Here is a 22,581-nt window from a genome sequence, read left to right as displayed (position 1 = left end):
TTAAGTTATCAAAAATGGGAAACTATTACCAAGAGCCGCTCTTTGGTTTCCTGTGTCCTTTAAGATACATATCTTAAAACAGAAGCAAACAAAAAAAAAAGCCTTAAGAAATATCGTCCGTATGTAAACTGGGATACACAGAATAGGGACTGACCAAGGGAGGGAAAAAGACTTTCTCAACAAAATTCAACACAATTTGGTGCATAGGGGGGATTGATAGTGAAGCTAAAGAAGATAAAGATTCAGGACCCCATCTGTATGGTCACTTAACAAGCCCTAGGAGGGGCCCTAGCAACGTGTTCATATTGTGCTTTTGAAAAATTTGCAAAAATTAGGTGATTTTCTATTTTTTCTGTCTCTCTTTAAAGGGCTCTCCGAATTGTATAAGGTTCAGGTCCCACAAAAATGACATCTGTCCGATAGTCCACCCTAATAAAAATAGGAAGGGGTTGGGTTAGAAGATAAAAAATAGCTATGGAGGTGCTTTAAATACTATAACTGATTCTGAGTCCCCTAAAATCCCTATCAAGCAGAAACAATTTCTCCTATAAAAACTGCATCGCAGGGAGACCTAGTGGCCTCTCCAAGGTCACAGACTGCTAAGTCGGCCCGACCCCAGGTCAAGCCTCTCCTCCACTCCTGAGGTCCTCTCCGAGGAGTGCGTGAAGCCAAGAACTGCGAGCCAGGGAGCAGCAAGCGTACCCATTGTGAGGACTCGCGTGACGGCTGCCTCTACTGGGAGAGACTCCTCCCTCAACCGCAGCACACTCGCCGTGTTCTCGCGGTTGTTGGCGCCGAGGTATCTTTTCCGTCTGAGCCACCGTCGGGGGTGGGCGCGGGGACGCCCCTTAGCTGCGGTTTCTGCGCACGCCTGAGAGGGCGGGCTGGTTTCCCAGTCTGGGACGGAAGACGGAGAATAGGTTATGTGGGACGCGGCGGGGGTATTTGCGGGAGACACCCGAGCGTAGGCCGGAAGTGGAGGAACCGAGAGCGGCGCCTTAGGAGCTCCCGCATAGACCGTGAAGACGGCGGCAGCCCTTGGGCAGCAGGAGGAGGATGAAGAGCGACGGAAGAGGCGCGGGTGGAAGCTGCTTCGCGGTAACCGCTTTAGTGCTGGTGGCCGACTGCGCAGTCTGCGAGCAAGTCTAAGTAAGTGGGAGTCCCGGGGAAGCCGGTAGCCTGCGAGGCCAGCAGCTGAGCCCGCCGGTCAGCTGAGGTCGGCTCCTTAGAGGAGGGTCGCCGGCGAAGCCGCAGGCGTCCTCACAGGTGCTCAAGCTGAGGACGAGCGCTGCTGGCCGCCTGCATCTCGCCTTGGTGAGCGGCGAAATCCTCCCAGAAAGGCGGGGGTGATGGAGCCCCCGGAACCCTAAACAAGAAGTAAACACACGGTTCCACCTTCAGATGTTGAAAGGGGCTAAGTGTCTCGGTGCTTTGAGATCAACCCGTAGGACTCTGTAACCAAAACCCCGATGCTCTACGTCTTCCAGGGCAGCAGCAGCCGGTCTGTCACCCCAGAAAGTGTTAATTCCGTAACCTCTTAAGCAGAAAATATCCATTTTGGAAACTAAGGTGTGCTTATTTCCAGTGGCTCATCTGGTGTCTTGTAATTGGAACCTAGTCCTTATTTTACAATTACATATCAATTGCCTTTACAGTATCGTGTGCAACCCAATACTTAGAAATCACACACCCCCCATCCTCCCACATACAGATGAAAAGTAAAATAGAAAATCCCAGTAACTGGGTTTCAGAGATGGAGTTGTCCTAATCTGCTCATGTAAGTAACAGGTTTAGACCTGCGAATATCATGGTAGAAACTTTGCCTTTTTGTTTTTAGAATAGCAAGAAAGCAACTCATACAATTGAAGTCAGTTTTCTTGCAGTATTTGTCAAAATCCATTTTATTAATCCACTGGTATTGTTGCCTAATGTATCATAACCAAAAAATAAGTCCTTTATTTTAACAGCTTTTTCGCATGTTTGCTATGTAATGGTAACTGAATAGAAAGATACAAGAGTATTGGTTTTAAATTTTGATGTTTGATTTTCATTGATTCTCTCCTGGTTTCTTTTGGCAGGTTTAGATAAATCATATTTTTTACCAGAATATTAGCATATTTGCGTCCAGGTTTAGATAAATCACATATCTTTTACAAGAACATTTTTTATTACTAAATAAGAATTTGTGTTTGTCCATCTAATCTAGTGTTTTGTCATAATTACCCTACCTAAGACCTAAATTGCTCAATTTAGTAATTGTTAATTTGTGCCAGGTACTGCTATATATTAAAAATATAGAGTTGAATAAATGAGGTCACTGGCATCAAAGAACTCATAGTTTAGGAGAGACAGGTAGATAGGAGAGGCAGATGTGTAAGCAGATAAATTACACTAAAATATAGTAAGTGCTACCACAGAAGTTTTTACAAAGTACAGAGTGTGGAATGACTGGCAGTAGGAGTCCAAGGAAGTCTTCCTAGAGAAGCTGCTATATGAGTTGGATTTTTACTAAAAAAATAAGACATTTACTTTCTAATTTTCTGTGTGCATATATTCATGATAGAGCCCATTGAGTCTTGTAAGTTATTTAATCCAAGTCCAGCAGACCTTCTAGTTGTACTTATTTATTCTGCTCTAGAGATAATAAAATACTTTCAATGTTGTCTTGTAGATGTAGCTGTATTTATTAACACATTATATGCAGAGCACATTGGGCTGTGTGTTACATATAATCTCAGTAGTTTTTCCAATTACTTTTTTAAACCTGTTTTACATGTGAGGAAATATATATTTAGAAAAGCAGAGTAAGTTGGCAAAAGCTACCTGGCTATTAACATACACACCAAGCCAGAAAAAATGTCTCCACAGAAAACCGATGGCACACTGCCTCCCTTCTCAGGCACACTTCAAGCCTTTATGCTGTCTGAACGATGAGGGTATTACTAACCACGTCCTGTACCAACAATATGACTTATTGGTGGGTACAGGAAACTGTTAAACCTAAAACATTTTTCTGTGATGGTCCCTCTTGTCATTTACCTCTGGTGACTCTGTTTGTTTTTCTCCATTTTCATTAATTTAGAGCTCATTTAATTATTACTCTTAGATTTAAAATCTTTCTAAATCTTGTTTACTCATCTCAGGAAAGTCTAAGGCTTTTTTTTTTTCCCACACAAATAACTTATTTTTTTAATAAAATACATCATTTTGTTAACATGAGCTAAACAATCTAAAGCTTTTAGATATTAGGTAGTGCAAGTGGAAGGGAATGTTTGATTCAATAAAATGAGTGTTAATGAAAACCACACTCTAACCTAAACTTTCATAGTGAAAAATCATGAATCTGGATTCACTGTATGTCATGTAAGTCTATCATTTAAACAAGCTCAACCTAGAGGAAACAAAAAACTCCTGAACTCAGGAAAAAACTTAATTTTAAAATTTATAAAATTTTTGCAATTTAGGAAAAACGCTTGGTTCCATATAAGTTAGTTCATTTAACTAACTTTTAAATTTGTTTCTCTTACATATAGAATTTTATATAAGGAGACAAAATGTGAAAAGGGGTACATAAGGGGTGGTTACAGTAAAAATTATTTTATATAACTTTTCAGATTACTTTCTTTTTATCTTGCACTTTATTTGAGTATTACACCCAATGTCAATTTTTCTACATCTTTTGTATTTCTTTTTTATGCATTGCATTTCTCTTTTAAATATTATAGTCATACATGCTGATGGTAAAAAATTTTATAGTCTGGTAGTAAAACAGTCTGCTTTAATACCTAATTACACTCTCCTCTCCAAAGGTAGTCAGTCACTTTAACATTTTAGAATGTGCTTTTCTATAAAAAGTTATATGCATTTTTGAACAAAGATCTGTGAGTGATTGGTGAATGATTTTTTGAGTCATTCATTATATTTTCATGCCTCAGCATAATTTTCCAATTGCCCCACAACATGTTGATGTGCTAGATTTTGTCTGTAAATAGATATAACTTTTTATATATGTAGTCAGTTCCCCAACTTTTATGTTGTTCTTCAAAAGCATGTCTCAAGGCAAATAATATTGCATTTTGTACTAAACAACCTGTTAATTTCTGTGTCTGGAATATAAAATGGTGGGCCTGCATGTTTAATTGGATCATAAGAAACAACGGATGCGAGGTACTGGAACCCTTTTTTTGTTAGGGACAACATTATATCAACATAGCATTCTTGATCACCTGGATTAACAGCGACTAAGGCTCCTCTATCCCAAATCCTGTCAAATTTGCCAATGTTTACTCTGGAAAGATCAAAAATGCTGCAATAGTACAATGAAATGTTCCCGGAAGAACTCTTAAATACTTTGACTCCAGGAATTTCAGCAATTGGTTCTTCTAAGTAAAAAAGATTCTGCTCTGTAAAAAAAATTCTTGAATCCCAAGTTTACTGATCTTCACACCAACTACACTGTGTCCTAGGTGTGCAAACCATCTCATCTCAACTGCTTTTCCACAAAGAGGAAAATATATCCTGAGTCCACTCATGCCGTTAAGAAAAGTTTCCAAATGCTTCTTTAATAGCTGACGTCCTTGTTCTTGATGAAATGCAATGTTGCGGCTCACCCACTTTTCTTGCCAGTCTTCCAGAGTTAGTACTCTGTAGTAGCTCATTATCGGGGTACTTTTTAATTTCAAGTAACGTTCTTGTATCATTCATAGTTTGGTAGACACCTTTGCTTCACAAGCACATATCTCTAATGCCTCTTCAGTCGCCCACTGCCTGCTGCTCTAAGGCTTTCTTTAAAGTGGATCTAAATAAAGGTCTAATTATTCTAACTAAGCTTGATTTTTCTTCAAATGACAGACTTCGTAATACATTATTACATTTTCTATAACTTTTCACATAATTCTTAGTCCTCCAGCAGTGCTTTCTACTGGAATCCCTTGCAAAGGTGTGGTATTTCCAGTACATGAACTATATGAATTTATGCATTAGCTTGGGAATCTACTTACATAACATTGATTTTATAACAAAATAAGTTTCATCCATCTAGTTTACAAAGTTTTGGAACCTTTGCCCTTCATAATTTGGAAACTTCCTGAATTTCAAGACTTATTTCTGGCATCACTGTTTACATTTTTAGCCTTGTGGATCCAATATTTTTTTTCCCATTTTCTTTCTCACACATTTATAGTTCAAAACAAATTATGATTGGCTTACATAGTAACATTAACCCATCATCTTTGTTTTATCAGAATTGGCTACATTTGCCAAGTTTAGAATGCTTCAAGTGAGGGAGAAAGTACAAAAATGCTGTGTTGCTGCCTAGTATAATCTGTTTGAGGTATTTGCTGAAGCAGGTTTAAATCCTAGTTTAAAATGCTCTCTGTACTACTCAGTTACTATCCACCATCTCTACAGGCAGTTATTGTTCATCTGTCCCATAGGACTATTAATACACAATTTTTCTTTATTGATGACATGTGGTTAACCATTAGGGAAATTGATAATTCATTCTGTGGTGTCTCTAACACATTGATAGCAGCTATTTGTGTTTCCATTTCAGCTGTGCAGCTGGCATAGTTTCTTAACTTCCCAACGTTTAGCAGAAAAAGAGAGATATCCATGCAAGAATGCTGAATGTGAATTCTATTCTACTTGAAATGTGATTTGGGAGAGAGATGCTTGGAAGCTGTGGATTCTCCCAGAGTATTCAATGAGTACCAAGGGATACTCATTGTTTCCCTGTGATCTAGATGTTAGCAATAACATGTGAATTTGCTTTCCACTTTTCACGTGTATTTGCTTGAACCCACACATTGTTCTAGCACTAGTAAGTGCTTTTAAATTACGAGCAGTGTTTATTTTTGAACAAGCTGTTCGTAAAATTATCAACTTTAGATACATATAGGGACCTTTAAAAAATAATGGTCCATTTGTGACTTAGGATGTTTGTTTTAAAATTGTATTTATGATTGTTTAGCCTTTAGCCAAATTGTTTTTGGTTAATTCATATTTAATTCATATGTAGGTAAAAGCATCTTTAGTAGTTTTCAAAGACCTTTTACTGTTGACAGAATCAGTAAATCAGTATACACTGCAAACAAATCAGTATACAGTGCAAACAATGTAAACAATGTAAAACAATGTAAACTTTTACAGTCATGAATGAATTGGAACAATTAAGCATTTAATTATTTTGTGGGGCAGTTTGCACCTCCTTTGAAGCATAATTTTATCTATAATTTAAGGAATCATATTTTTCTATTTGCAATAATATTTGCAATAATAGTTAAAATATCCACTGCCATGGTTTGTTTCAGTGCTTTATATATTTAAAAAATTTGCATAAAATAATACTGAGTAAAAAACTGAGCTTAATAGATCACCAGCTTCAGTGGGAGAGCTATAATATTCTTTGGCAAAGGGAAAAGTTTGAGGGTGGTTATTATTCCAGACTTGGAATTAATCTTTAATATACTGTTTGCCATCATTTTTTTTTTGGCGGGGGGTGGGGGGCGGTGGAGAATAAACCTTGAGTTCCGTTAAAAAATAAAGAAAAAAAGCTACAGAGTTCATAGAAACTCATTATGACAGTTTCATATGAATTTTCCCTGCTTTTTCTCTTCTCTCCCATTAATTACACACTCCTAAAACATACTATATCTGTCTGTTTAAAGATAGGTGGGTTAGCTAGCTATCTTCTACATCTTTAACTGTGTACTTTTTAAAAATATGTTACCTTGATGACAGTGGTCTGGTAAAGATACTGAAAATGTATGATGAATGAAATATTTTACAAACCTCAGTTGACTCTGTGACTTGGGAATGTGCAAAACAGCACTAACGCTTATGTTTATGATCTCCAGGAACCTGAAGAATGTTAGATACTTTTATTAAAAATATTTCTCTTCTAGTACATAGCAAGCAGTCTAGTAACCAGTATATATTATAATGCACAAAGGACTTATAGTAGATACAGTATATGATTCTTATTTTGAATTAGGCCATTTTCAGGGAAGAAAAGCTATAAGGTTACATGTTTAGAAAGAATAGGATGGTGGTTCTTAAAACCCCATAGAGTGTTCGCATATGTGGATTGTATTTATAATTACGTAATATCTAACACAGTAAATAGCTATTTATTGTATTAGACACTAAAGCTGGAAAATGTTTGAATATTTAATAATTTATTTTTTAAATGGCAATAATAATTCCATTATATATTAACATAAATAGCATTTTATGTGAAACAGCTATATTGCAAAAATTAATAAGTGGTATTTTAGGTTTTTTTTTGTAAATATCTGTAATGTCTGCTTAATGGAAAGGGAGATTAACATCTGTTACTGAATTCAGTCTCTTAAGATACTTTGTTTAGATGAAGTATATGAAGAAAGTCAGGCCTCACACATATTTGTAGTTGGAAAGGGAGAAGTATTTTGTTGTTTTCAGGTTAATTGTGAATATTCTTTGATACTACTCCAGCCCTTGACTGGTGATAGTTTCTTAAAGATTATTTACATTGTGGAATCTGAAATGAATATCAAAGAACTTTTCATCTCTGTTATATTAAAACCCATTGGCTTATGTTGTAGTTTCAGTGAATCTTTTACTCATCCCTGATTTTGTGACATTATTCATTGGTTATTTGGAAAATAATAGGTTTACTGAATTATGCGGATTCTTCCAAATGTTAACACGTCATAGATTATCAGAAATCATATTAGTTAATATTACCACTCCTATGATGTCAGAAAAGTCTCTGGAATTGAGAAGCTATCTGAAAAGGTCACTTCATTCATCTTCAAAAAAATGTCTGCTAAACACCTAAATCTGAATAACCATAGTTTGTCATTTGTTCTGTTAAGTAAAAATGGTGTCACCTGAAAAAAAGTAGCTAGTTCAGCTCACCTGCAAGCACTGCAGGTGTGCTTTATGTATACTCCCCCTTTTGTTACACAAAATATTAAAAATGTGTACTTAGTGTTTGAGATTTAATTAAATAAAGGATTTTTGCTGCTTCAAGGACATTCTTAAATGAAACTGGCTTTTTTTGTTTTGTTTTTACTGGGTGTGTTCAAGGTGATAAAGAATACAGTGACTTCTATGGTTTATTGCCACTGCCTTGATCCTTGCTCAAGGCACAAACTGTTTTATTTATAATTGCTTTTGCATAATGTCTTAGTATTATTATGACCTATTAATCTTGCAGACCCTTTGAAAAACCCCCAGGAGTCTGAGGCTGCATTTGAGAACCATTAGCATAGAACAATCTCAGGTTTAATAGGGACCTTAAAATTCATCCAGTTCATTTGTTCTTATTTCCTCTTCAGTATCCTTGCCAAGTATTTATTTAGATTAGGCTTGAATACGTTCAGTTCTTCTGAATAATTGTGCTAAATGCATAAATATAAGTGGCATAGACAGCAGCTTGATGGAAATAAGAGGGAATCATAACCATGGAGTTGTGCTTTGTCCTGTTTTTAAAAAGTTTGCACAAATTTCCACTTGGTTTCTGTAAGTAATAAGCATGTTGGAATTCAGAGATTACTAAAATTATGTCGTGAAGAGCATAGTCAGGGTTTTTTGTTTGTTTTTGTTTTTGTTTTTTGCTGTATTTCAGGACAATTAATAATCATTCTTTGATTTTCTTTCCTGTGTAGTTAAATGAACTTATGTTAGACGTATACAGTTACATATGTCCATGTCTGTTTACTGAGTAAATCATGAGCTACTTGAGAGCAAGGACTGTGAATTTATTTATTTTTTTTTAATAGCCTACAGTGCCTAAACACTATGATTCGCATAACAGTTGTCAGTACTTATTTGCACATTGTCTTTAATCTCTAAATAGTATGGTCAGATGCATTGGAATTTGATTATCAGATCTTTGGAAAAGAGGCTGGGAAACCAGCTGTGAGACTGTTTTATTAGTCCAAGCTAGGTTTGGGACAGCCCCCAGGGATTTTGGGGTAGTATTCTAGAAACTCATATTCTAGAAACTTAAAGGCTGTCAGAATATCAGTATTGATTTTTTTTAACATCACTTTATAAAATACTTATTTAAATAACTTTTTCCTTAAAAATGGGACCATTTGAGATCTTCAGGTATGTATATGAGTGAGCATATGAGATGATTAATGGAGATCTGATGAACGTGCCCATAACTCATTGAGTTGATTTATCACTCAGCTAATACTGCTAGCCAAAACAGTGGTTCTCATAGCTTACGGATTTCAATTGTTGTTATTCTTAGTATTAAATTGGTTATTGCGTACTGATAATGGACTAATAGTTAAGGACAGGAAGCTCAAGGAGCACTGAAGGTGAAAAAAAAAAAAAAACAAGTCAATGAGGACCATTAAATTCTAAAGATAATCGTTGCCAAATCTGTAAGTTGCATTCATACCAATAGAAGTAAGTCTTTCTGTGTAGCATATCAAGAAGTCATTAATACTTTAAAACCATTCTTGAAAAGAAAAACTTAACCATTATTATGTCTAATGCATCTGTATATTATAACAAAGGTTAGTAACGCCTTCAATAGATTTCTAGAGATAAGCTCACTCATCAATATGAAACCTCTAACACTTCATTTAGAAAGATAGCACAAAAAATATTTCCAAGGTTAATTTTTTTTTCATTCAGATGCAAGACTTAAATATGTTATAATAGGAAGTCTGTTTTTGATACTGTAGCATAATTAAATTTTATAGTATACATTTTATTAAATATTGAATCCCAGAATCAAACCTATGTTTTTAAAAATTGTATTTATTTACATGTAATGCTTTTTTTTGTATTTAATTAACTTCAGGCATGCAGTAAGTTAGCTAGGGAGGAGGATGAATTTAGTTTTGGGTAAGTTTGAGGTATCGGGATCTTTGGGTATTGGAGGAACAGGCAGATTGAGATTGGAGATGAAGAGTACACATATAGATTGGGAATATGACAATACAAAGCTGATAGTTGAAGGCAAGAATAAAATTGCCATGAGAAAGACTGCGTTAACCTAAAAAGCCAGTGGACCTAATCTTGGAAAACACCCACATTTAGGAGACAGGTCAGAGAGAGAAAAAACACTAAAAACTGTAGGGGAGGAGTCACCAGTTTTATCCGCACTAAGAAGGTGGGAAATTATTGCAGGGTGGATTGAAAAAATTCATTGGATTTATTAGTAAGTGAGGTCTGCTTTTTATTGACAGCTCTTTATGAGAGGTAGCTCATCTAAATTCTCAGTAAATTGTTAAAAGAGTTACTGGGGGTGCTGAAACCTACAAATCGGCAAGTTTTAGAGAAGTTTGACATGTTGATGAGAGCTGATTTGATAACATGGCAGAGATACAATTGAGAAAGGTAAGTCAAGGGTTCATTTTGTAAAGATGTAGGCATAAGGTTAAAAATAAACATATAGTAATAATGTAGAAGAAGCATGGAACATGTGAGGTTAAGTTTCTGTGCTCTACAGGTCTAATGTTCTTTCCCACCAAGCAGCTGTTATAATTGGTATAAACTTTGATTTCACTTCTGAGTATATTACACTGATTGAAGCAGAGTAAAAATTTGGCTTGGTCTGTGTCCCCAGTCCCTGGGGAGGTCCTTAGACTTTCCTATGATTGGAGTCTTTGTTATTCATGGTGACCCCAGGACCACATCTGGATAGTTCATATACTAACTAGATGACAGGATGAGGCCAGCCATGCCGCTAGTCTTAGGATGGGGGACTAGCCACACCTGAAAGACCAATAATCTGATTTAGAGAGTTGGGGCTTGGAGCCATATCATGTCAGCCCAACCTTCCTAATCTCTAGGAGGAGGGGGGAGGGGGAGTTCAACCACCTGGGTATTTGATTCCATCAGTCATGCCTATGTAATGAAACCCCATATATACTTGGGTTACTCGAATCCCGAGCTGAGCTTCCACGATTGGTAAGACACATGGCTGTGCCAGGAGGATGACACATTCTTACTCCACATGGAAAGTACACAGAAGCTTGCATTTGAGACCTTCCCAGACTTTGCCCTATGAGTCTCTTCTTTTGCTATAATAAAGCTGTATAATCTTAAGTATAGCACTTACAGTGAGTTTTTTGTGTTCTAGCAAATTATCAAACTTAAGGGGCTGGTAAGAACCCTTGATTTTGTAGGCAGTCTGTAAGAATTGTGGGTGACCTGGGCCAGTGAATTTGTGACTAGTGCCTGAACCTTGTAAAGGATTGCTCTTAACCTGTGGAGTCTGGCCTAACTTCAGTAGTTAGTCTGCGTTAAATCAGATTGAGTTGCTGCAATATTTGCAGTTAGTGTCAGAAGTTGATTGAAGTTTTTGCACCTTTTATACTCATTTCTCTTATTTATGATGCTTAGATCTTATCAGCAAACTCATTTTAGCATGCAAAAGAATCTGACACTCCATCTCTTCTGACAACACATTTCGGAGATGTTTTAGGCATGCTTTAAGAGTTAACTAATTGCCTCACTTATTCTGCCTAACCAGCAGCAGTGGTCTTGGGATCAGCTGGACATTCATCCTCAAGACCCAGTAGACTATCAATTTAGACAATCAATGTTAGAACATTTTTACCCTGAAGAGGGTTCACTGTGTTACACAGTCCCATGTTTCATCCTTCTAGTGATATACACAATCCTAAACTTTCCCTTTAAAGCACAATCGTACCCATATACCATCGCTGTTAGTTACAGTTACTATAAGGCACTCCCATCACCTCCATCCATTTCCAGACATTTAAATCAACCTTATTACATGCTCTGCACAAATTAAACATCAGCTCCCCATTCTCTGCCCTCATTCTATCTTACGATGATCATAACACCATGAGATTGCTAGTTATATTAAAATCACGTTAGTGAGGTCATACAATATTTGTCGTTTTGTGTCTGACTTATTTCACTTAGTGTTATGTCCTCAAGGTTATTCCATGTAGTCACATGCATTTTGATTTCATTTCTTCTTATAGCTGCATAATAGTCCATCTTATGTATATACCATGTTTTGTTTATCCATTCATCAGTTGATGGACACCTGGGTTGTTTTCATCTTTTGGCAATTGTAAATAATGCCACTATGAACACTGGTGTGCAAATGTCTGCTTGCATCCTTGCTTTCAGTTCTTCTGAGTATGTACCTAGTAGCAGGATTGCCAGATCATATGGCAGTTCTACACTTAGCTTCCTGAGGAACCATCACACTGTCTTCCCACAGCAGCTGCACCATTCTACATTCCCACCAACAGTGAATAAATTTTCGTCTCTTTCCACATTCTCTCCAACACTTACAGTTTTCTGTTTTTTTAATAGTGGCCATACTAGTCGGTGTGAAATATCTCACTGTAGTTTTAATTTGCATTTCCCTAATAGCTAGTGATGTTGAATGTCTTTTCCTGTACTTTTTAGCCATTTGTATATCCTCTTTGAAATGTCTACTCAGTCTTGTACCCATTTTTTAATTGGGTTATTTGTCTTTGATTATTGACTTGTAGGATTTCTTTATATATTCTGGATATTAAACCTTTATTGGATTTGTGGTTTTCAGATATTTTCTCCCATTGCTTAGGCTGCTTTTTCACCCTCTTGATGAAGTTCTTTGAAGTGCAAAAGTATTGAATTTTAAGAAGGTCCCATTTTTTTTCTTTTATTGCTTGTGCTTTATGTGTAAGGTCTAAGAAACCACCTCCTACCATAAGATCTTGGAGATGCTTCCCTACATTTTCTTCTAGGAGTTTAATGGTTTTGGCCTTTATATTTAGGTGTTTGATCCATTTTGAGTTAATTTTTGTATAAGATAGTTGTCTTCTTTCATTCTTTTGGATATAGATATCCAGTTCTCCCAACACCATTTACTGAAGAGAGTTCTGTCAAAGTTGGGTGGATTTGGAAGCCTTGTCAAAATCAGTTGACCATGGAGGTGAGGGTCTATTTCTGAACTCTGTTTGATTCCATTGGTCAATATTTCTATCTTTATGCCAGTACCATGCTGTTTTTTATCACTGTAGTTGTTGTAGTATGCTTTAAAGTCAGGAAGTGAGAGTCTTCCAACTTCATTTCTTTTTCAAGATGTTTTTGGCTTTTTGGGGGCCCCTCACCCTTCAAAATAAATTTAGTAATTGGCTTTTCCAATTCTGCAAAGTAGGCAGTTAGAATTTTGATTGCGGTTGCGTTGAATCTGTAAATCAACGTGGGTAGAATTGACATCTGAATATTTAGTCTTCATCCATGAAAACAGAATGTCCTTCCATTTATTTAGGTCGTCTTTGATTTCTTTTAGCAGTGCTTTGTAGTTTGCTAAATGCATGTCCTTTACATCCTTGGTTAATTTAATCTTAGTTATTTTATTCTTTTAGTTGCTATTGTAAATGGAATTTTTTTCCTGATTTCCTCTTCAGATTGCTCATTTCCAGTATATAGAAACACTGCTGATTTTTGCATGTGAACCTGTATTTTGCTGAGCTCATTTATTAGTCTAGTAGCTTTTATTAGTCATAGATTTTTCAGGACTTTCTATATATAAGATCCTCTCATCTGCAAATAGTGCAGGTTTTACTTCTTCCTTTCCAATTTGGATGTTTTTTATTTGCCTAATTTTCATGCCTAATACTCTACTAAAACTTCTAGTATAATGTTGAATAATGGTGACAGTGGGCATTTTTGTCTTGTTCCCAGTCTCAATGGGGAAGCTTTTAGTCTTTCACCATTAAGTACAAGGATACCTCTGGGCTTTTCATATATGCCCTTTAATATACTGAGTAAGTTTTCTCCTATTCCTATCTTTCAAAGTGTTTTTATCAAAAAAGGATGCTGGATTTTGTCAGAAGCCTTTTCTGCATCAATCAAGATGATCATGTGGTTCTTCTCCCTTGATTTGTTAATGTGGTGCATTACATTGATTAATTTTCTTATGTTGAACCACCCTTGCATACCTGGATAAAACCCACTTGATCAGGTGTATAATTCTTTTAATGTGCAGTTGGATTCGATTTGCAAGTATTTTGTTGAGAATTTTTGCATCTGTATTCATTAGAGAGATTGGTCTGTAATTTTCCTTTCTTGTAGTGTCTTTATCTGGTTTTGATATTAGGGTGATGTTGGCTTCATTAAATGAGTTAGATAGTGTTCCTTCCTCTTCAATTTTCTTGAAGAGTTTGAGCAGGATTGGTATTAATTCTTCTTGGAATGATTGGTAGAAATCACTTGTGAAGCTGTCTGGTCCTAGGCTATTTTTTTTTTTTTTGCTGGGAGGCTCTTGGTGACTAATTGGATCTTTTCCTTGTGATTGGTTTGTTGACATCTTCTGTTTCTTCTGCAGTCAGGGTAGGCTGTTTGTGTGTTTCTAGAAAATTGTCCATTTCATCTAAGTTGTTGAGTTTGTTGACATATAGTTGTTCATAGTATCTCTTAGGACTTTTTTTTATTTCTGTGGGGTCAGTAATAATGCCCTCCCTCTCATTTCTGATTTTATTTGCATCTTCTGTCTTTTTTCCTTTGTCAGTCTAGCTAAAGGCTTGTCAGTTTTGTTGCTCTTCTCAAAGAACCAACTTTTGGTTTTGTTGATTCTCTCTATTGTTTTTTGTTCTCAGTTATTCAGTTCTCTCTCTTGTCAAAGCTTTTTTTGTTGATTGGGGTCTTTGTTAATGATCTTCTTCCACACTTGGTTCGTCAGTATAACCTAATCAGGGCTGGGTCATGGAATCATGAAGAGGGCACACATAAGCTCCACAGGGCCCCAGGGAGAAAGTCAAGTAAAGATGCCTAAAAGCCTTTAATTCCATTCCCCAAGTATGCACTTTCCTGGCCTACTCAGCATATTATCCCTCTTCACCCAAAAGCCTTTGAGATGTCTTCATGGAGGTGCACTTTCCTGGCCTGCCAGCAGATGGTGCCCTTCAGCAACCTAATCCTCTCAGTCCTCAGAGAAGGTGGGCTCTTAGCTTGTCCCTGTGGACTCCAGACAATGGTGTATCAAGCCAGGGGGGTGGGTTAAACCACCGGTGGTCCCGGCAATCCAAATTTAGCATCCAAAAGCTGGCAGTGTGCTAGATCATGTCCTGCCCTGGAGACTGGAGAACTGGACGCTTTTTTGCCCCGAGAGTGGGGTATGGGTGCCAGGAGCTGGGGTTGAGGAGGGTTTACTCATGTTCTCTCACTGCAGCTTCTTTATCTCTTCCTCCTGCACTTTCCTGGGTGTTGTAGAATACTGTCCCTAATCTCCAGAGCCACAGATCTGTTGCGGACAGTTTCTGCCTAACCCCTGGTTGTTTTTCTGGGAGAGAAGTGATTCTAGCCTCTCCCTAATCAGCCATCCACTGTAAACTACCTTTTAAAATTTGCTCTAGAAATACATAGCTTAGCAATAGATGCACCATGAACCTTGGAATCATGCGTGTTTGCCTCTCACTTCTGTTACCTGCAGATCTGGCACCTTGGCCAATCCATTTATGTCCCTGAGCCTCCATTTCCTTGTATTTTAAAAAATTGGGAACATACAGCAACTTATTTTTTCTGTAAAATTAATGAGATCATGTGAATGAAAGTACCTGACAGTAAATAAGTATTTTTAAAAATAAAACAAATATAATTCAGTGAATGTATTTCATAAATGCAGCAGTGAAGGGATGCAGTAGAAAGGAAACTGTTGAGAACAAAAGGGGGAATGGGGAATTAAAGCAACTAATTTTGTGGATGGGTAGATGTAGGCTTCCAAGGATTTGCTGTAATTCGTTACATCATGGTTCTTTTGAAATAATATGTGTTGAATTATTGATTGACACTCTCTCTCTGTTTTTAGGATACCTATGGAATAATAGTTCACGGAGAGCTACAATGGAAAAGTCATGGATGCTATGGAACTTTGTTGAAAGGTGGCTAATAGCCTTAGCTTCATGGTCTTGGGCTGTCTGCCGTATATCACTTTTACCTTTAATAGTGACTTTTCATCTGTATGGAGGCATTATCTTACTTTTGTTAATATTTCTATCAATAGCAGGTATTCTATATAAATTCCAGGATGTATTGCTTTATTTTCCAGAACAGCCATCATCTTCACGCCTTTATGTTCCCATGCCCACTGGTATTCCACATGAAAACATTTTCATCAGAACCAAAGATGGAGTGTGTCTAAATCTTATTTTGATAAGATACACTGGAGACAATTCACTGTATTCCCCAACTATAATTTATTTTCATGGGAATGCAGGCAACATAGGTCACAGGTTACCAAATGCATTGCTTATGCTGGTTAACCTCAAAGTTAATCTTTTGCTTGTCGATTATCGAGGATATGGAAAAAGTGAAGGAGAAGCAAGTGAAGAAGGACTCTACTTAGATTCTGAAGCTGTGCTAGACTATGTGATGACTAGACCTGACCTTGATAAAACAAAAATTTTTCTTTTTGGCCGTTCCTTAGGAGGAGCAGTGGCTATTCATTTGGCTTCTGAAAATTCACATAGGATTTCAGCCATTATGGTGGAGAACACATTTTTGAGCATACCACATATGGCCAGCACTTTATTTTCATTCTTTCCAATGCGTTACCTTCCTTTATGGTGCTACAAAAATAAATTTTTGTCCTACAGAAAAATTTCTCAGTGCAGAATGCCTTCTCTCTTCATCTCTGGACTTTCTGACCAATTAATTCCACCAGTAATGATGAAACAACTTTACGAACTTTCCCCATCTCGGACTAAGAGATTAGCCATTTTTCCAGATGGAACTCATAATGATACATGGCAGTGCCAAGGCTATTTCACTGCACTTGAACAGTTCATCAAAGAAGTAATAAAGAGTCATTCTCCTGAAGAAATGGCAAAAACTTCATCTAATGTGACAATTATATAGTAGTTCCTTTTTTGAAGAATGCACTGTGTTTTAATTTGTGCAGAATGATAACGAATGTTTCTTTCTAGAATCGTGTTATGTCTGTACTTGTCTGAAGAGTGACATTAAATTTTGAAAGGACTTCAGTGCTTCTTTATGATGATCCAAATAGTTTTTTACATTTGAAAAACTATAATTCTTGAGATTATTTCATTTTCATCAAATGTTTCAATGGAATTAGGATCCATATCTTTAGTTTAATATGAAAGTATAATAGAGACTATCCAAATGTTTCTTGTTGCTAAAGTGGTATAATGTATGTTACTCTTAGATTACTGGCTGGGTGTGAAAGGAGATATGTGAACAAGAAACCTTTGGGTATTATTCCTTTAGTAAATTTTGGGACAGTCACAGCAAACTTAGTTCTGTAACTGCATTTTTCACATTAAAAGTTAATATGAAATGCATGATGGTATTTTATTCCTTGAATTATGCAATGCAACATTTTTAATGTAAATAGCACTGGTCATATACTGATGTATATGGTTACCTGAGTTATATCTATTTTTATGTAAATTCTATTTTGTTTTTGGCAAGAAGTGTAATTGAGGCCTATGTGCAGGTTGCCATTGAATTTTGCTCTGGTAAATGCTGAGATTCAGCTTTTTCTTACAAATAAATGGGACCCCATTTTCCAATACAAATGTACCGTGTTTTTGTTAGGTACAGTCCTGGATCATGGCACGTAAAAATAGAAATTTAGAATTTTACTGCAGCTTTGTTGTGCATATTTGAACTTTTTAACATTTGTAATTTCGGTGGCAAAGAAAATTTTAGCTTATGTCAATTTTGTAACTCTACAGCTGAAACACAAATAGCTACCATAGTGAAGATTAGAACTTAAGAATTAAATTAGGAAATCATATTACATGATTGTACATACTATTTTACAAAAATTCCCACATTTGGTTTTAAATTGCACTAAGTGTATCTAACCACCAATGCCAAGATACAATTCTTTGAACAAAAATTAAAAAAAAAAACAAACCTGTTATTTGGTTTAATATTTCAATTGCTTTGCAATAGAATTTCTCCTGCTGCAAAGACAGATTGTTTTAAGAAGTCTATTTATTTATTTTTTACATGGGGGAATGTGAGAATGAAAGAATTCTAGAGCTTTTAACACAGAACTTATTACTACATTTAGCAATTAAATGGTGTAAGTGAGAATTAGAACTTGATATATAGAAAAGTAAGAAAAATCTTACTTAAAAAAAATTAGCCTCTTAAAATTTGCCAGACTTACCTTATTAAATATATAAGCTATGAGGTATAATCGTTCTAGGTTGTTTCAAGCAGTCCCCCAAATTTAGCTGTAATTGAGTTTTGTAAATTGTAATGCCAGCTTTATAACGTTATATTTTGAATATTTTAGCCAATTTATTTGGCTTTCTGCTAGCAGCTAGTGCAGAGATATAATGAGTCAATAATGTTGACCTTAATTTAAAATCTTTCCATGGAAATAGGGCTAGAAATACTTTTGCCAAATAACCTTCTTACTTCATGTCAGTGTTTAGAAAAATAAAGTATAGCAAGTATGATTTCTAGAGAGTAATGTTTTCTATAAATGATTAATTATACAAAGTCTTGCTATTTTATAAAAGATTGGTAAAGCATATCATGGAAGGTGTATTTTGTATGTATACATTCACCACAATAAAAAGCTACTTTTCATCTTGTCAGTCATTGTTATGTAGAATGACTATCTTAAATAGTAATGTATTAAAATGAAAAAAAAAATACTACAAAATGTACCATATTTAAATGCAACTTATATGGCACACCTTATATTTGTATCACTTTATAAGTTTACAAAATACCTTCTTATGTTTTCCTGTGATTATTGAGTCTACTGTACTATTGGAGGGATTTGTCCACATTAGTTGTAAATATTTTGCTGATGAAGCATAAAAACTTTTTCTTCGTCGGTATTTGTTTTTATGCTGCTTAAAAAAAAACAAACAAACAAAAAACACAACTTCCAGTTTATAAACCGTCTTTTTGGTTCTTTTGTAATGCTAGGACTTAAAAGTTGCCAAGTACTTGTGTACCATCCCCTCCCTTCACTTTCTTCTTAGGGCTAATGAGCCTTTTTTACCGCAGCAAAGGGAGGACATTGAGTCTAGAGTTGTATTTATTTCTTTCTCGGCTATTTTCTGTATTTGAGACTATACCCATAGTTAGATGGGAAGAGGATGGAAAACAAACTGATTTCCAGGGTCCATGAAGCTCATGGCATCATTTTTGTTTGAAACATTTCTAATTTCATGGCCAAAACAGCTGATCTTAAGAAAAGGTTGAGTTCTTAGTGAGTCCCTCCTTCATTTTGGACCTATGTCTTAGTGGTAGTGGAAGTTTGTCCACGTTTATTAATTTCTGATTCATTTGCTCAAGAGCAGAGTATAGGAGTTTATAAATGAATTTTAAGTTATTGTTACTGTAAATTTTAAAAAACGATTGTAAGTACAGCAAGATATAATTCATTTAGAATAAAATCTGAAGTCCATTCTTTAAAAAGGGATTATTGAAAACAAACTGGTAATTCATCTAATAAGGATACTGCAAAATCATTGGTGAAAGGTAAAAAGAAAACTAATAGGATAAAAACAACTAGAAAGGGAAATGTGGCACAGTTGAATGTAGATATAATAAGTAATAAACTGATGAGTTGGGTGAAAAGAAAACTGCAAAACAACATTTGTATATAAAGCATTTCTAACAAAGTCAATGGGACCCCTGACACTACCTATGTTCTTGCAACTTCTTGGACTATAAAATTGAAACTTACTTTAAAGTGCTGTTCTAATTCTTGTTACAGAGCAGCTTAAATTTATTTTATGATAAACTGTAGACACTTGTTGATTACACAAGTTCCAGCTATGGAATTGGAGTAATTTTATTGTAATACTACTTGTTGAGAATTCATATACTTACTTAGTCACTTAGACATAGTGTGAGAAATATTTGTGAGATTTGGTTTGAGGTGGGGATAGGTTTCTTTGATGGAATTAAAGAATGAAGGCCACATGCAATTCAATGTAAATTATCTTGCACTCTGACAGCTTCAGTGTAGTTTATATTAGTGAGTCCCCCTCCTTCCTTGAGGTTAGGAGTTAGTAAGGTAGACTTACAAGGATCACAGCAGTCACTTTTTCATTTCAGTCATGATTGAGATACTGAAATCTTCCTCTGACCTGTCTCTTCTCCCTCTTTTTCTATTATGTTTCATAACAATTATGAAAATAAATTTTTTAAAAAACTGTGAAAGGAAAAATTAGTCATAAATGCTTGTGGATTATACACTTAAATTTAGGTATTTTCATATCACTCAGGTAAAATTGGAAATGACAGAGCACAGACATCTATTTTTTAAATTGATAGGGTAGAAAATGAAAAGCACTCTGTTTATTGATATTACCACATATGCACATCAGCATCTTAGCTATTCCGAAATATACATTTACATAGTGAAATAAATGCAGTCATCCTAATACTACTCAACATGTTGCCAAATGGCACAAATATACCTCCATTTATATTTTGTATCTTAAAAATATAGATTTAAAAATAGGACTATGTATAAGACACTTTTTTACAAAAAGTGCCATATATACATATGTAACAGGGATGAGTGTGTTGTCTAACATAATTTATAAGAGTTTCTGTCAGTACAACATATTCTGAAAATTCAAGTTGTTTTCAATATAGTCAAGTATGTTCAGGATAAAGTAAAATAATCCATCATGTAAAACATGTTTCTGTTATTTGCCATATTTTATTTGAAACTAATAAATTTTTATAATTCAAATTTAAATGTTATAGTAAATTATGTGCAAACCATAGCACACAAGATTTACATTTGTTTTTTACAATAAATTTCTTTTGAAATATACTTTCTATTTTTCTGTACTGACATGCAATAAATTGATACATTAAAAGATTGAGTAATGTCTTAAGATAGTTTGCATCAGTCTTTTTCTTTCTTATTTTCTGTTAACCTACATCCTCTGGAAGGACATTTAAGTTTCTTTAATGGTTAAATAAAATCCCTGAATTTGTCCTGAAATTAATAAGTTTTTATTCTAGTAATGGTATGGGTAAACACCTAGAAATTTGGCTTATATTCCCTTCCCCCAAGTACATTATCCTTCCATGTACCTTTTTTTTTTTTTTTTTTTCATTTTTATTGAGATTGTTCAGATACCATACAATTATCCAAAGATCCAAAGTGTACAATCACTTGCCCCTGGGTACCCTCATACAGCTGTGCATCCATCACTACACTTAATTTTTGTTCAATTTTTAGAAACTTTTCATTACTCCAGACAAGAAATAAAGTGAAAGATGAAAAAAGAAAAAAAGAAAAGGAAACTCTAATCCTCCCCTATCCCTAACCAACCCCCCTCAATTGTTGACTCCTAGTATTGATGTAGTACGTTTGTTACTGTTTATGAAAAAATGTTGAAATACTACTAACTGTAGTATATAGTTTGTAATAGGTATATAGTTCTTTCCTATATGCCCCTCTATTATTCTAATTGTATTGTCATACATTTGTTCTGGTTCATAAAGTGATTTCTAGTATTTGTACAGTTGATCATGGACATTGCCCACCATAGGATTCAGTTTTATACATTTCCATCTTTTGACCTCCAACTTTCCTTCTGGTGACATATATGACTCTGAGCTTCCCCTTTCCACCTCATTCACACACCGTTTGGCACTGTTAGTTATTCTCACATCTTGCTACCAACACCCCTGTTCATTTCCAAACATTTAAGTTCATCCTAATTGAACATTCTGCTCATACTAAGCAAGCACTTCCCATTCTTAAGCCTCGTCCTATATCCTGGTACCTTATATTTCATGTCTATGAGTTTACATATTGTAATTAGTTCCCATCAGTGAGACCCTGCAATAATTGTCCTCATGTGTCTGGCTTATTTCACTCAGTATATTGCCCTCGAGGTTTTGTCATCAACCCATTTTTTTTAATATGGTTTTGTTCACTTACCATACATTCCATCCCAAGTAAATAATCGATGGTTTTCTGCATGGTCATACATTTATGTGTTCACCACCTTCACCACTATCTATATAAGAGCATCTACATTACTTCCACAAGGCAGGAGGGAGAGTCAAAGAAGGTAGAGAGGCAAAAGAAAGAGGAAAAAAAAAAAATGACAGCGAGGAAGCAGCAAAAGGAAAAATAACCTTAAATCAAAGTAGAATAAAGAATCAGACAATACCACCAATGTCAAGTGTCTAACATGCCTCCCCTATCCCCCCCTCTTATCTGCATTCACCTTGGTATATCACCTTTGTTACATTAAAGGAAGCACAATACAATGATTCTATTAGTTACAGTCTCTAGTTTATGCTGATTGCATCCCTCCCCCAATGCCTCCCTATTTTTAACACCTTGCAAGGTTGACATTTGCTTGTTCTCCCTCGTAAAAGAACATATTTGTACATTTTATCACAATTGTTGAATACTCTAGATTTCACCAAGTTACACAGTCCCAGTCGTTATCTTTCCTCCTTTCTTGTGGTGTCTCACATGCTCCCCATCTTCCTCTCTCAACCGTATTCATAGTTACCTTTGTTCAGTGTACTTACATTGTTGGGCTTCCATCTCCCAAAATTGTGTTCCAAACCACACACTCCTGTCTTCTATCACCCTGTAGTGCTCCCTTTAGTATT

General features: G+C 35.6%; 1 protein-coding gene and 1 pseudogene across 2 annotated transcripts; one reads left to right on the top strand and one right to left on the bottom strand.

The window, feature by feature from the left end:
* The first annotated feature begins 889 nt into the window (after positions 1-889).
* ABHD13 (abhydrolase domain containing 13) lies at positions 890-18,560 on the top strand. Of its 2 annotated transcripts, XM_037800331.1 has the most exons (3): positions 890-1,149; positions 15,791-15,863; positions 16,031-18,560. In XM_037800331.1, the coding sequence occupies exon 3, from the start codon at positions 16,063-16,065 to the stop codon at positions 16,837-16,839; it is 777 nt and encodes a 258-aa protein (XP_037656259.1). In that variant the 5' UTR covers positions 890-1,149; positions 15,791-15,863; positions 16,031-16,062; the 3' UTR covers positions 16,840-18,560. The 2 variants fall into 2 exon arrangements, with proteins under 2 accessions (XP_037656259.1, XP_037656258.1); XM_037800330.1 differs by having other exon boundaries at positions 15,791-18,560.
* LOC119506795 lies at positions 3,972-4,704 on the bottom strand (annotated as a pseudogene).
* Positions 18,561-22,581: the final 4,021 nt, after the last annotated feature.

This window comes from Choloepus didactylus, chromosome 12, assembly GCF_015220235.1.
Source record: "Choloepus didactylus isolate mChoDid1 chromosome 12, mChoDid1.pri, whole genome shotgun sequence".
Taxonomy (NCBI): Eukaryota; Metazoa; Chordata; class Mammalia; order Pilosa; family Megalonychidae; genus Choloepus; species Choloepus didactylus.
This window is presented reverse-complemented; position numbering and strand designations above follow the sequence as displayed.